The 16,874-nt window shown below is 42.4% G+C and overlaps 1 protein-coding gene across 1 annotated transcript in view; it reads right to left on the bottom strand.

Annotated features, from left to right (window-relative positions):
- LOC111976689 (IQ motif and SEC7 domain-containing protein 1-like) overlaps positions 1-16,504 on the bottom strand; it is a 235,063-nt gene extending 218,559 nt beyond the window's left edge. The window contains 1 exon segment of the mRNA XM_024005711.3: positions 15,811-16,504. Within this exon segment, the coding sequence (XP_023861479.1) occupies positions 15,811-16,070 (260 nt within the window). The 5' untranslated portion in view covers positions 16,071-16,504.
- Positions 16,505-16,874: the final 370 nt, after the last annotated feature.

Here is a 16,874-nt window from a genome sequence, read left to right as displayed (position 1 = left end):
TTTATAATTATTTATAAGCTGGAAGTAGAAGCCTAAGTATTGTTGTCCATTAGTTTACTACAATTAGGGAAGGGGTGGTAGGGTTTGGGGAAAATATATTTAATTAGTTTACTACAATTAGGGGAGGGGTGGTAGGATTTGGGGAAAATATATTGAATTAGTTTACTACAATTAGGGGAGGGGTGGTAGGATTTGGGGAAAATAATAAAGAGGTAAAATACTGTATATATTGAAAAATATAAAACACCCGTTTTCACTTTGTCATTATGGGGTATTGTGTGTCGATTGATGAGGAAATGTTTTCATTTAATACATTTTAGAATAAGGCTGTAACATAACAAAATGTGGAAAAATGGAAGGGGTCTGAATACTTTCCGAATGCACTGTATATTTACAAAAATATATATATATGGGGGATTGGAAATGATGCAGACAATTACAGCGATAGAAGCCAGAATCTATCTGCAATATTAAAGCTGATCTTAGCTCCTAAAAAATATATCCTGCAAAAAATGTGGGAAAGCAGTTCACTTTTTGTCCTGAATACAAAGTGTTATTGGATTTGCCCCAAATATTCAACACATTACTAAGTACCACTCTTCATATTTTTTAAGCATAGTGGTGGCTGCATTATGTTATGGTTATGCTTGTAATCGTTAAGGACTGGGGAGTTTTTCAGGATAATTTTTCTTTTTTATGGAATGGAGCTAAGCACAGGAAAAAATCCTAGAGAAAAACCTGGTTAAGCTTTCCAACAGACACTGGGAGATTAATTCACCTTTCAGCAGGACAATAACCTAAAACACAAGGCCAAATCTACACTGAAGTTGTTTACCAAGACGACATTGAATGTTCCGGAGTGGCCTAGTTAGATTTTTTACTTAAATCGGTTTGAAAATCAAAAGGAGGGAAGCGCCCTGTACCAAATTATGGCTCAGCGAATTGGCAAACACTGTACACTTAGAAAGAATTAGATATATTCTGAACAATAAATTATCAACATTTGATCAAATCTGGCAGCCTTTCCTCTCTTACTTGGACCAGTTGGCGCTGTGAATTTGTACATTTTAATGCACTCTCAATTGTAATATTTTAATCTACCTTTGGGCAGCATGTGCTTGTCCCGCCACCCGAGCAGCCGGGAGGGGAATAAGGGGGGGGAGACTTCTACCCTCTTTCTTTCTACCTGTCCTTGTTCTGTATGTCTTGTTTTGTAATATTTGTTTTGTACCCAGAACTCTAGGTCTTGTTGTTTCTGTCTGCTCTTTTATGTTTAGATAAGAATTGCATACTTGTCTTTTATACCTATACACCATTCTTGTGTGTGTTCAATAAAAAACTATTTGAACGAAAATCAGTTTGAAAATCTATAGCAAGATGTGCTAAGTACTTTCGGCCAGCAAACACTATTGGTGTGTCTGAGCCCTTAAGGTGTCAGCATGCTTCAGCTATTCTCCCTTTAAAGACCTTCAGTTGAAAGTACTGTTTGTTCTTTTTGAGACGCCGTAGCCAGTCCATCTTGGTCAATCTAATCTATAACTCAAGAAATCTGTCATAAATTGACGTTTTTGCCCGAGAAGATCTTAGTCGCACAATTTTCCGTCTAACTAAGATGTATGGTGCAGTATTTCTCAAAGAAAAAATGTGCATGAAAACGAAGCATCTCTCATTGAACGACAACAAATACTTTATTGAAGAATCCCTACTGTTGACCAATCACCAACAAAGAGGCGTAGACTTCGGCTTGCCTTGAGAACATTTTTTGTGTGCCTAAACAACCCTCACCAAAGTCCAAAACTAACAAAAACTTCACAAAATGTAGTCATGATATACGTGCAAACTCTTCCGAACTGTTTTGGCTGGGAAGCATGCCTTTAGTCTACAGACTCCCTGCTAAGAGTGGATGCCTTAATATGTCCTCACTGTACACAGGGTGTAAACAAGAACACTAATACATAAGACCTTCATCATCAATGCATTAACATATACATTTTCCACTTAAATTTGAACATAGATTGAATTGATCAACCAACATTTATTTTTTTAATTCAGAGAAAGCTGTGGATAAACGCAGTCATTTCCAACTTCTATATCTAAACACATAACCTCCTGATTTTTTGGATAATCAAGCCCAGATTAATTTGTTTAAAAAACATGATTATTATTAACCGCGTGATAGACCCTATCAATCTACCTTGTAGAGGACACATTTCATTTCAGTAGAAACAAGAAAACCAGGGAACATTTTAAAAAGCCTGTGGGAAAACATGGACACTTATCAATCCATCTCCATAGTACGGTCGGATATGTCATTTCTTACAACCAAGTCAATGTCATAGAACAAGCCTGTTCTGGCACAGATCCTTTACTTACTGTATGTACTGCTACAGCACCAACAACAGACAGGCCTTGTTCGCTCTCAGCCCCTCCATCAGCTCTGGCTCATGTTCACCTGAGCTCGATTACTACTGAGGAGACGTTTGGAGCTGCACATGATTTGTCACTGTCTATCAATATTTCATCAGGCAAGAATGCTTTTTATGTTTGTTTACTCTAGGCCCCGTTTCATCCTGCATTCAAATGGCAGCCTGACAAGGCCAGCCCTGGGTCCTGCTGGAGCATTTCTGTTGGTGTCGCAACATACAAACCTTGTTTAACTTCTTATGTGGCAGTATTGAGTAGCTTGGATGAATAAGGTGCCCAGAGTAAACTGCCTGCTACTCAGGCCCAGAAGCTAAGATATGCATATTATTAGTAAATTTGGATAGAAACACTCTGAAGTTTCTAAAACTGTTTGAATTATGTCTGAGTAGAACAGAACTCATATGGCAGGCAAAAACCTGAGAAAAAATCCAACCAGGAAGTGGGAAATCTGAGGTTTGTAGGTTTGCCTATCCAATATAAAGTGTCTATGGGGTCATATTGCACTTCCTAAGGCTTCCACTAGATGTCAACAGTCTTTAGAACCTTGTTTCAGGCTTCTACTGTGAAGGATGAGGGAATGAGAGCTGTTTCAATCAGGTGTCTGGCAGAGTGCCATGAGCTCACTCAGGCGCGCCCCCGTGAGAGGTAGCTGCGTTCCTTTTTGCTTCTAAAGACAAAGGAATTCTCCGGTTGAAACATTATTGAAGATTTATGTTAAAAACATCCTAAAGATTGATTCTATACATCGTTTGACATGTTTCTATGAACTGTAATGGAATTCTTTGACTTTTCGTTTGGATTTTTGAACTAAACGTGCGAACAAAAAGGAGGTATTTGGACATAAATTATGGACTTTATCGAACAAAACAAACATTTATTGTGGAACTGGGATTCCTGTGAGTGCATTCTGATGAAGATCATCAAAGGTAAGTGAATATTTATAATGCTATTTCTGACTTCTGTTGACTCCACAACATGGTGTGTACCTGTATGGCTTGTTTGTGTCTGAGCTCTGTACTCAGATTATTGCATGGTGTGCTTTTTCCGTAAAGTTTTTTTGAAATCTGACACAGCGGTTGCATTAAGGAGAAGTTTATCTAAAGTTCCATGTATAATACTTGTATCTTTTATCAATGTTTATTATGAGTATTTCTGTAAATTGATGTGGCTCTCTGCAAAATCACTGGATGTTTTGGAGGCAAAACATAACACGCCAATGTAAACTAAGATTTTGGGATATAAATATGAACTTTATCGAACAAAACATACATGTATTGTGTAACATGAAGTCCTATGAGTGTCATCTGATGAAGATCATCAAAGGTTAATGATTAACTTTATCTCTATTTCTGCTTTTTGTGACTCCTCTCTTTGGCTGAAAAAATGGCTCTGTTTTTCTGTGACCAGGTACTGACCCAACATAATCAGATGGTGTGCTTTTGTCGTAAAGCCTTTTTAAAATCGGACACTGTGGTGGGATTAACAAGTTTATCTTTAAAATGGTGTATAATACATGTATGTTTGAGGAATATTAATTATGAGATTTCTGTTGTTTGAATTTGGCGCCCTGCACTTTCACTGGCTGTTGTCAAGTCGATCCCGTTAACGGGATCTCAGCCATAAGAAGTTTTAACACTGCCCCAGCCTCTCGCTCATAGACTATATGTCATTTACACACACTATATAGTGCACTTCTGATCAAAAGTAGTGCCTTATATCGGGCATAGTGTGTCATTTAAAAAATTGAAACATAGGACTAAGTAAGTGGGCTGTGCAATGGCCCATGGTTATGTTTATGCTCCATTTCAAAAGCGGTCATTGATATCCAACTGTCTCGTGCATAACATTACTTAATTATCCAAGTGCTTTGTTGCAGATCACTCAGTGGGTGTCTTTAAACCGAGGACCTTGTTTGATTAAGTTGTAAACAGAGTTTTACTTCCTCAAATACCTATGAAAATATTTATATTTTTGGTAACATCACTTCTTTGACATCTTGCAGTTCGAGAAACTTTCTCTGCGAAGATCGGGTCAGCATCCCAAATATTGTTTACAGCATGTTGGCCATTCGGGGCTGGGAACTGGGCTAGAATGCAAAATGAGAGTTTACAGATGCATCTGGCGAGATAAGAAATGAAAGTGCTTGCAAACACCATTCCTCCCAAGCCCCAGAGGACCGGTTGGGATCAGAGAGGAGCCACTCTGATTAAACCTCCTGCAGCCTTCTAATCCATCATGCAATAAGAAGACTGGATCAGGCCACAGCAAATACCATGCTACACATACCCATTCTGCTCAAGGACAGAACTTTACCTGTTAGGTTACTTTTTACTTTGTATGACTGAAGATTTGTGAAGTTTGGAGAGCTAGCCTGAATAAGTAAGTACTGGTGACTGTTTGTGCCAGTCTGTGTTTTGTCATTCAGGTGACACAGGATTACACTACGACGTGCTGTACTGTATGACAATGAGGCTAAAGCTTATCCTTCTTTCCTGTTTACTTACTGTACCTCCTGACTTGACGTACAATTACTTAACAATTGAATGATGTACTGTACGTTTGTCTGCCTCTCATTCAGAGGGATCTATTTTAACAAACCTTGGTTTTGATGAATTGATGAAAAAGTTGTGGTTGTGTCGATGCTTGGCCCCTCACTGGCCAATCAGAACGCGCTCCAATGGCAAAATATGTGGTTGCTTCAAGTTGTGTATTTACAGTCTTTTATGTATTGCCTTGGAATCAATTCCAATGTTAGTCCGTTGTAGTTTGTTAAATGGCCTACAGAAACGAAAAAACGAAATGTATACCTATCTATGCTAAATTCGTTAACTTGAACCCATTTGCAGTCCACATTGTTCTAAGTAATTGCATGGCTTCCACAGCATTCACACTGATATAGGGGCTAGGCCTAGTGGAAATTGCATTATGGCTGAGCATGGACATGCCAAATATTGCCAATAAGCAAGACTAAATTAATTATTCATAATGCCTAAAAAGAGAACATATAATTCTAATCAAATTCTAAACAAAACAACTTGTTTTAAACAGGCTATGTCACACTTACATGCACCATCATTTCTCCCCATGGGCACAGAATATTAAAACAATGCAGATAACGGAGGGTTTTACGCACATCCAAAATTTTCACAGTAGCTGGACAAAGATCCAATATAAATTGAACGGGAGAATTTCCACTCAGCGTTTTACTGCTCCCAAATTGGCCTATTTATTTGTATTTTTTTTTTTTAAATTTCACCTTCATTTAACAAGGTAGGCAAGTTGAGAACAAGTTCTCATTTGCAACTGCGACCTGGCCAAGATAAATCAAAGCAGTCCGACAAAAACAATAACACAGAGTTACACATGGAATAAACAAACATACAGTCAATAATACAGTAGAAAAAGTCTATACACAGCATGTGCAAATGAGGTAGGATAAGGGAGGTAAGGCAATAAATAGGCCATGGTGGCTAAGTAATTACAATATAGCAATTAAACACTGGAATGGTGGATGTGCAGAAGATGAATGTGTAAGTAGAGATACTGGGTTATTTAATGAAAGATTTCTAGCCCTGAAATTTTGTGTAAAAAAGGTTTCTTGCATTGTTAAATATATTTATTCTGTCAGTGGACACATTTTAGTATTTTTTACAATATAGAGACACGAACCTTCCACAGTTTGGACAATGGGAAATTCTGATATTGAAAGAATGTTGTGTGCTCATCTAAAAGCAGACTTTGACTGTGATGTTTCAATTGGGTAGCTACTGTGCAGTACATGTTTCCCCCATTTTCAACAGGGCCCTCAACTTTCTCAACATATTGAACATATTGGAGGGTGCAAAGGAGCAAGATAAATAAATATGCAGATGAGTATGGGGATGAATATGATGGATACAGAATGGGGATGAGGTAGTTGGATGGGCTATTTACAGATGGGCTATGTACAGGTGCAGTGATCTGTGAGCTGCTCTGACAACTGGTGCTTAAAGCTAGTGAGGGAGATATGGGTCTCCAGCTTCAGTGATTTTGCAATTTGTTCCAGTCATTGGCAGCAGAGAACTGGAAGGATAGGTGGCCAAAGGAAGAATTGGCTTTGGGGGTGAACAGAGAGATATACCTGCTGGAGCGCATGCTACGGGTGGGTGCTGAGATAAGGCGGTGCTTTACCTAGCAGAGACTTGTAGATGACCTGGAGCCAGTGGGTTTGGCGATGAGTATGAAGCGAGGGCCAGCCAACGAGAGCGTACAGGTCGCAGTGGTGGGTAGTATATGGGTCTTTGGTGACAAAATGGATGGCACTGTGATAGACTGCATCCAAATGGCTGAGTAGAGTGTTGGAGGCTATTTTGTAAATGACATCACCGAAGTCGATCGGTAGGATGGTCAGTTTTACAAGGGTATGTTTGGCAGCATGAGTGAAGGATGCTTTGTTGCGAAATAGGATGCCGATTCTAGATTTAATTTTAGATTGGAGATGCTTAATGTGAGTCTGGAAGGAGAGTGTACAGTCTAACCAGACACCTAGGTATTTGTAGTTGTCCACATATTCCAAGTCAGAACCGTCCAGAGTAGTGATGTTAGACGGGCGGGCAGGTGCAGGCAGCGATCGGTTGAAGAGCATGGATTTAGTTTTAATTGCATTTAAGAGCAGTTGGAGGCCACGGAAGGAGAGTTGTATGGCATTGAAGCTCGTCTGGAGGGTTGTAAACACAGTGACCAAAGAAGGGCCAGAAGTATACAGAATGGTGTCGTCTGCGTAGAGGTGGATCAGAGAATCACCAGCAGCAAGAGAGCGACATCATTGATGTATACAGAGAAGAGAGTCGGCCCGAGAATTAAACCCTGTGGCACCTCCATAGACTGCCAGATATCCGGACAACAGGCCCTCCGATTTGACACACTGAACTCTATCAGAGAAGTAGTTGGTGAACCAGGCGAGGCAATCATTTGAGAAACCAAGGCTGTCGAGTCTGCCAATAAGAATGTGGTGATTGACAGAGTCGAAAGCCTTGGCCAGGTCGATGAATACGGCTGCACAGTAATGTCTCTTATCGATGGCGGTTATGATATTGTTTAGGACCTTGAGCGTGGCTGAGGTGCACCCGTGACCAGCTCGGAAACCAGATTGCATAGCTGAGAAGGCACAGTGGGATTCGAAATGGTCGGTAATCTGTTTGTTAACTTGGCTTTCGAAGACCTTAGAAAGACAGGGTAGGATAGATATAGGTCTGTAGCAGTCTGGGTCTAGAGTGTCTCCCCCTTTGAAGAGGGGGATGACCGCAGCAGCTTTCCAATCTATAGGAATCTCAGACGATACGAAAGAGAGGTTGAACAGGCTAGTAATAGGGGTTGCAACAATTTCGGCAGATAATTTTAGAAAGAGAGGGTCCAGATTGTCTAGCCCGGCTGATTTGTAGGGGTCCAGATTTTGCAGCTCTTTCAGAACATCAGCTATCTGGATTTGGGTGAAGGAGAAATGGGGGAGGCTTGGGCAAGTTGCTGTGGGGGGGTGGAGGGCTGTTGATCGGGGTAGGGGTAGCCAGGTGGAAAGCATGGCCAGCCGTAGACAAATGCTTATTGAAATTCTCAATTATAGTGGATTTATTGGTGGTGACAGTGTTTCCTAGCCTCAGTGCAGTGGGCAGCTGGGAGGAGGTGCTCTTATTCTCCATGGACTTTACAGTGTCCCAGAACTTTTTTGAGTTTGTGCTACAGGATGCAAATTTCTGCTTGAAAAAGCTAGCCTTAGCTTTCCTAACTGCCTGTGTATATTTGTTCCTGACTTCCCTGAAAATATGCATATCACGGGGGCTATTCAATGCTAATGCAGAACGGCACAGGATGTTTTTGTGCTGGTTAAGGGTTCTCTGGAGAGAACCAAGGGCTATATCTGTTCCTGGTTCTAAGTTCCTGCTTATTTAAGATGGTGAGGAAGGCACTTTTAAAGAATAACCAGGCATCCTCTACTGACGGGAAGAGGTCAATATCCTTCCAGGATACCCGGGCCAGGTCGATTAGAAAGGCCTGCTCACTGAAGTGTTTTAGGGAGCGTTTGACAGTGATGAGGGGTGGTCGTTTGACCGCAGACCCATTACAGATGCAGGTAATGAGGCAGTGATCGCTGAGATCTTGGTTGAAAACAGCCGAGGTGTATTTGGAGGGCAAGTTGGTTAGGATGATATCTATGAGGGTGCCCGTGTTTATGGATTTGGGGTTGTACCTGGTGGGTTCATTGATAATTTGTGTGAGATTGAGGGCATCAAGCTTAGATTGTAGGATGGCCGAGGTGTTAAGCATGTCCCAGTTTAGGTCACCTAACAGCACGAGCTCTGAAGATAGATGGTGGGCAATCATTTCACATATGGCAAATAGGCAATAAAACAATGTTTTATGAACATAAATCGGAACCATTTTACAGATCAGATCACATAGACACATCTCCAGAAGTTGCATTGCAAGAGCGCCACGGACGTTGTCGCCCTAAAACCAGGAAGGTGAATCATTCTAATAAGTTTGGTTGTAATAAAATTTTACAAAGAACAAGCAATCAGTATTTTTTTCAACAATCAATAAATGTAAAATGTAATGATATCATAAAAATCGTCAGTATAATAAAGACATGCATTGCTATTGAACAAGCATTTGTTTTAATAGGCCTAAAAGGAGGGTTTGAATTATGAACATACTTGATGAAACACAATACACCATAATGACAAAGCAGAAATACAAAAGTATTCAGACCCTTTAATCAGAATATTGTTGAAGCACCTTTGGCAGCAATTACAGCCTCAAGTGTTCTTGGGTATGACGCTACAAAATTGGCACACCTGTATTTGGGGAATTTCTCCTATTCTTCTCTGCAGATTCTCTCAAGCTCTGTCAGGGTGGATGGGGAGCGTCACTGCACAGCTATTTTCAGGTCTCTCCAGAGACGTTCAATCAAGTTCAAGTCTGGGCTCTGGCTGGGCCACTCAAGGACATTCAGAGACTAGTCCCGAAGCCACACCTGCGTTGTCTTGGCTGTGTGCTTCGGGTCCTTGTCCTGTTGGAAGGTGAACCTCTCCCCAGTCTGAGGTTCGGAGTGCCCTGGAGCAGGTTTTCATCAAGGAACTCTCTGTACTTTGCTCTGTTCATCTTTCGCTCAATCCTGACTAGTCTCCCAGTCCCTGCCGCTGAAAAACATCCCAACAGCATGATGCTGCAACCACCATGCTTCACCATAGGGATGGTACCAGGTTTCCTCCAGAAGTGACATTTGGCATTCAGGCTAAAGAGTTTAATATGGGTTTCATCAGACCAGATAATCTTGTTTCTTGTGGTCTGAGAGTCCTTTAGGTGCCTTTGGCAAACTCCAAGCAGGTTGTCATGTGCCTTTTACTGAGGAGTGGCTTCCGTCTGGCCACTCTACCATAAAGGCCTGATTGGTGGAGTGCTGTAGAGATGGTTATCCTTCTGGAAGTTTCTCCCATCTCCACAGAGGAACTCTGGAGCTCTGTCAGAGCGACCATCGGGTTCTTGGTCACCTCCCTGACCAAGGCCCTTTTCCGCGAATCGTTCAGTTTGGCTGGGTGGCCAGCTCTAGGAAGAGTCTCACTGTTAATCTCCTCTCAAACTTGATATTTTAATAAAGCTTTGGCGATTAAGATTTAGGGTGCATTTCCGTTGTCAAAATTCATACCATAACCAACTGCATTACTGCTAAAACCAGCTTTTGGTTGGTCTTAAATATCCCTATCAGTGCTTCCTGAAATTAGCACTTTGGATCATGTTTTTAAGGATACACCTCAAATATTTCCACCCCGCCCATCTGAGCTGATATAAGACAGGTCAATTGCCGAACCTTGCGTTAGGGTTGGAAAATGCCAGTGCGCCAGTTTTTACATGACGAAATAGCAAACTAACGTGTGTTTGACACTAGCACCGCCTTAACGCCAGCTGTAAATAGTGCCCGGAGTCTTGGGAAGATGCAGAGTGGAAGTCTGTTCTTTAACAAGAGCTGACTATTATAGAAACTGCATATGGTCAGCACAAACACTTAGAGAGCTGACAAGGCAGACTGTTTAAGAAACATTAAGAAGAGCAGGAGCCACTCTCCCTGTCTGACTCCTCTCCAGCTGTCTCTCAAACTATCTAACTGCTCCCTCCACTTCCCTTATTTCTTAAGAAAGGATTGTGTGTGGTGTGTGTCTTCGTGTGTGTGATTGTGTGTCCGTGCGGTGGGGGTAGGGGTAAGAAAGAACTGGATAGAAGGCTTTAGTGAGATTTAGCCAGCTTTACTCAACCTGATCCAGCTTTCCTCCAGTAGGAACCAGCTTGGGATTTCAGGCCTATATAGGCGGTCAAATCAAATCAACCGCTGCCTAGCCCTACCTTACCACCCTAACCTAGGGGTTAGGCTATATGCTCATTTAGTGGTGCTATAGGGTCTATGGATCCTGTGCAGGGTTAGTGGCTGATGGAATGATTTCCAATACCTGTGCAGTGGCCCTCTTCCCTCTCTCAGAACCTGACACATAGCCCTGCCCAGAGGCCTCGCCTCATAGTGCAGAAATATCCGAGGAGACATCTGTTGACTTGGCAACACAAGGCCCATTATCAGGGATCCCTGTGACGCTCTCTCCACTGGTCTGTGATTTGAAAATTAAATGGTGGGGAAAGAGATAGCTAAAGATGGCACCAACAGACATGGCATCTCTGCTTCTAGCTCCGAAGCAATTTTGCAGTATTTCGTGTTATTTCTTACATTATTAGCCCAGAAAGTTTTTTGTGTTATTACATACAGCCGGACAGAACATTTGTATATCAGAACGGAGGTAACTCACCAGCATTACGACTTTCCCGAATTGGATCCTTTGTATGTACCCTCCAATGCAATTGAACTTATCCCAAAGGCTTCTCCAAGACGCAGCCAAGACGCAGCCAGGAGAAGAGGTATTTGGAGTGGACTTCTAGTTCAACTCAGGAGGTGGGCACACCATCCACCGCTTCAGAGTATATTATTCGCTAATGTTCAGTCTCGGGACAATAAAGTAGACGAGCCAAGACGAGGATCTCCTTCCAGAGAGACATCATTGACTGTAACATACTCTGTTTTACAGAATCATGGCTCTCTTCAGATATACTTTCCCTGTCCATACAGCCAGCTGGGTTCTCAGTACATTGCGCAGACAGGAATAAAGAACTCTCTGGGAAGAAGAAAGACAGTGGTGTATGTTTCATGATTAAATACTCATGGTGTGATCGTGATAATGTACATGAACTCAAGTCATCTTGTTCACCCAACCAAGAATACCTCACAATCAAATACTGACCGTATTACCTCCAAAGAGAATTCTCTTCAGTTATAGTCACAGCTGTGTATATTCCCCCTCAAGCCGATACAACGATGGCCCTCAAGGAACTACACTGGACTTTGTGCAAACTGGAAACCACATGTCCTGAGGCTGCATTTATTGGATCTGGGGATTTTAACAAAGCAAAGTTGAGGAAAACGTTACCAAAGTTTTATCAACACATTGCCTGAAGTACTCGCACTTCAAAAACACAGACGTCTTGCTCCCGGACAAGCTAAACACCTTCACCCGCTTTGAGGATAACACAGTGCCACCGAACCTGTCCGCTCCCAAGTTCTGTGGGCTCTAGTTCTCTGTGGCCGACACGAGTAAGACATTTAAGCGTGTTAACATTTGCAAGGCTGCCAGCCTAGACGGCATCCCTAGCCGCGTCCTCAAAGCATGCGCAGACCAGCTGCCTGAAGTGTTTACGGACATATCAATCCTTCCCTATACCAGTCTGCTGTTCCCACTTGCTTCAAGATGCCCACCATTGTTCCTGTATCAAAGAAAGCAAAGGTAACTGAACTAAATGACTAGTGCCCCGTAGCACTCATTTCTGTCATCATGAAGTGCTTTGAGAGGCGAGTTAAGGATTATATCACCTCAACCTTACCTGACACCCTAGACCCACTTAAATTTGCAACCCGCCCCAATAGATCCACAGACGATACAATCACCATCGCACTGCAAGATCCCATTTGGACAAGAGGAATACATTTGTAAGAATGCTGTTTGTTGACTATAGCTCAGCCTTCAACAGCATAGTGCCCTCCAAACTCATCATTAAGCTTGGGGCCCTGGGTCTGAACCCCGCCCTGTGCAACTGGGTCCTGGACCTCCTGACGGGCCGACCCCGGGTGATGAAACAACCCCTCTACTTCGCTGATCCTCAACACAGGGACCCCACAAGGGTGTGTGCTCCCTGTTCACCCATGACTGTGGGGCCATGCATGCCTCCAACTGAATCATCAAGGTGCAGATGACACAACAGTAGTAGGCCTGATTACCAACAATGACGAGACAGCCTACAGGGAGGTGGTGAGGGCCCTGGCACAGTGGTGCCAGGAAAATAACCTCTCCTTCAGTGTCAACAAAAAGAAAGAGCTGATTGTAGACTTCAGGAAACAGCAAAGGGAGCACGCCCCCATCCACATCGACGGGACCGCAGTGGAGAAAGTGAAAGGCTTCAAGTTCCTCTGCGTACACATCACTGAAAATCTGAAATGGTCCACCAACACAGACAGTGTGGTGAAAGCGGCACTATTGCACCTCTTCAACCTCGGGAGGCTGAAGAAATTTGGTTGCTAGGTGCTCTCGGCAGGCAAACGCTACCAGTGTGTCCGTGCCATTAAAAATGATGTCATATCCAGCAGCTTCCTGACTACTTTTTTCCTACCCTTGCTATAAATAGACCCTAGGTGATAAAAATATCACCAAGACTGAAATGAAATCATTAAGGACGTTTGAGCCAAAACAGTAGGCTAGAAATAACTTTCAAGTGCTAAGTACTTAAGAATAGATCAACATAAAAAGCAATAAATGAGAACTTAGACTATGCGGTCTCATCAATGACACCAAAGGCTGGTGAGTCTCTAGCATCTGAAGGTAAGACAATGACGGAAGGCCTATCCACACTGCTTTAAAAGCATACTGTAAAATATTCAATAGTCATTCTAAAAACAAGGACGAAGAGCAGCACGTGAGAAGACCTAAATGACAGAATATGGTCCCAAACATTTGTTTTCCACACATCTCGTGATAATGATCAGTCTCAGTTTAAGTGTCATGTAAACGCACCATTTAAATCACATTTCTCCTACTGAAATTCCATCTACAGTTCTCCGGCAGTCCTGCTTTTTATACTGTTGGTTTAGAATTGCCCACCACACTTATATGCCATTAAGGATTCAGTAACCGCCATAAAACCCACTTTACGTTAATAATCTCTGTCATATTTCATCAGGATCATAGAGGAAGACCACAGACTGCTAAATAACCAGCACCAAATAGGAGACGGTACTGGAGAACTAGGCTAATGTTGGGCGGTATCCAGATTTTCATACCGTTCATGTACCATACCAGAGTATACGGTATTACTGGCAGTGCACACAAGGGGCGTTATTTCTTTCCAAATGTAAAAAAATAAAATAATAATGTACTGCTCTAAACAGATTTAGGCAGGGATCTTGGCAGGGATCTTGATCCAGGAGGGAATTGATTGTGTCATCTGTAATCAAGAAGCTTGATCTTGCAAGCTAGCCACGTAGCTAGCAATTTAGCAAACCAAACCAAATGCATAGCTGGAGCCCTGAGCTGGAGACCCCAAAAATTACAAATCATACCGTCTGTATTTTAAAATACCCTGGTATAAGTTTTTAATAGGTATACTGCCCAAGCCTACTGTCTCTCAGACACAGCGTTATCACCCAACACAGGCTGGTGGGGGGACGAATCATGTGGCTTTGGAGGTGATATTTATTAAAGGCCCTAGCTAACGGTCAAAGGTAGAGTATGTCCTGATCTCATATGTCACGCTGATCCCACAGCAAATACACACTGTCCATGAGTCCTCCATATACATATTGATTGGCTGCCACAACTCATCAGGACACAACCACACCCTCCCTACAAGACAAAGGTCACCGGAGGTTTCAAGATCCTGCTGACTGGTGAAGCTGAGGTAACTGCATGGAGTGGACTTTAAGCACAGGCCTGATGTGAGTGAGATATATGCTCCATCACCCTGCCCTGCCTTGCCCTCGGCGGCTAAACCTCCAATCCCTCCCAGATGAGAGCCGCCCAGACTGCCCTCCTCCTACATAAAAATGAAACATATGGAAGTAATTGTATAATTGATCTATCCCAGCTCAGCTCCTTTTCCCAGAGCTTGTACCGTATTCCATAAAAATCCTGGATTTGTCCCTGCCTGACACATGAAATCCACTTAAAAGACTAGCACACCGATGCTAAGCTAGTCTGGCATGAGAGATACCTCAGCCAACTGATGTTACCAAACATGAATCAAAAGACTCCATGACAGTAGTGAACCTGGAGTCTCAGTCTGATCGCTGGGAAGCAAAAGTTACTGCCCACTGGCACTGGACTTCCTCCAATTCATTCCATTCTGGTTATACACTACAGTAATAGGGAGGACATTGGAAGAAAGCTATGGCAGTTGTTTGTATTGAAAAACAGTCATTGACAACAAAGCAAATTATATAACCCTCAGACAGTCATACTGCAAATCTATTATTGAGTTTAATGCTCACCAACCAATGCAAGATAAAACTTGATTTACTCAATTAGATGACATAATTTGCCACTACTTTATCGATAACATGGTTACCACAAAGCAGATGCAATGAAAACAGAGCCCACCAAGTCATGAACAAAAGGAATAAATGCAGTCAAATGGAAAAAAAGACTGACTAAAAATAGAATAGCCTAGAATGATTTAAAGGATAATCCATTCATATGAAATCTTTGAGCCCCATTAAAAACGGATTCCTCTGCATAATAACTTCCAAGCGCTTGAATGAAATACACCTGGAGTAGCAAAGGTTTCCATATTTGGTCAATGATAATATTCCATCTTTCGTCGCACTGTACCTAAAGCTGACCCAACCGCTTAGACCCGCGGGGAGGTAACGGACTGTAATTGATGGGCAGTTCTATTATGGCTTACAATTTCCTGTGTACTGTTGGGCATATTAGTGTTAAGTTATATCGTGGCATTTCAAGAAGCCTGTTGGTTTGACTGTAATACAATAAAAACGGTCTTGTGCGTAGTGGTCAATCTGGTCTCTTAGAAAAAATAAGTTTTGATGCAAACCTTTACTTTAGGCCATGATATTACCTATTAGGATATCTATCAAATGCGTCTATAGATACTTTTTACATCTAGAACAGTGTAAGGCCTATGTCGGTGGTGTGCGTTTATCTGGGGTTTTAAGAGAAGATCCCAGTAATGATTTAGTAAACTATGGGGGATTATTTGTGACATCTAGCAATGTCTTTCAATAGTGCAGTGCGAGCAATACATTCTTACTTTTCTTGGGTGATGTTTTCCTTTATGGCACCTAACGTTCCGTGGCTGTTGCCCTGTTGCAGCAGCCTACACGTAGCCAGATGTCGCTGGTACAGATCTTTCAAACAGGCGTTTTCTGAACACAAGTCGGACACTTGATGCTCCAGCTCCTCTATTCTTTTTTTCTGCCTCTCCAGTAACTCCTGTTGGGTCTCGATTATGTTATTAAGCTCCTTCAGATACTCTGCAGCCCTGGTTGGGGTTTCGGTCGGGCTTTCCATCTTGCTTCGACTCGGGTTGCCCCCCGATCTCAGTTTTCTCGGAGTCCGTTTTCAACCTGTGCTATGGCTACGTTCAGTTAAATTCCAACCCGATGTGCCTTTTTGCGCCTCGCCATTGTTTTCATGTGGTGCTGGTTGAATGAAGTGTGACGAATGGTGCCCAATGAAAAGCGTGTTCCGGCGGTTAGCCTACACCATAACTAACCTCCGAAAACCACTCCAGTTAGAAAAAAACAAACATGTTTTAACCCTTCAAAGGACGTCGACCCAGCTGTATCATATCCTTCATATCCTTTTAGTTTGGCAACTTATTCTAAACATATAGACGAGACTGTCTGACACGGATCCCCTGTAGAGTTTTCCGAACCAATGTAGAATGTCTCGTTATCACCCTCCGGTCCACGTTGTACCCGTGACTTTTCGTAAACAGACGCTGGTTGTCAAGTAGGCGGGGTTTTCAAGTTTTATGAATCTGCATTTACGGAGTGCAAAGCTCCTGCACCCTAGAACCACGGGATGGGATCTTGTTGTTGAATAGTACATCTGTTTAAAAAGCTTTTACTGGTCTTCAATGTCTGTGTCAATCTATTCAAAATGGAACATTTGAAAATCCTATCAGGGGCTCAGAATTGACAGAGATAAGCTATTGTAAGGTTTGAGTTGTTTCAATGTAGGTCGTTTGACTTGGAATGTGTATATACATGTGTCAACTCCAACGGGTACTGTGTCTCACAGCCATAGGCAAGGAATGTGATAGATAGGCACGGAGGTAAGATTTCCAATAGGTAGCAAAATGCCCAAACG

Source organism: Salvelinus sp. IW2-2015, linkage group LG17 (genome assembly GCF_002910315.2).
Source record: "Salvelinus sp. IW2-2015 linkage group LG17, ASM291031v2, whole genome shotgun sequence".
NCBI classification, from domain to species: domain Eukaryota; kingdom Metazoa; phylum Chordata; class Actinopteri; order Salmoniformes; family Salmonidae; genus Salvelinus; species Salvelinus sp. IW2-2015.
The sequence above is the reverse complement of the archived record's forward strand: the minus strand, read 5'-3'. Positions and strand labels throughout refer to the sequence as shown.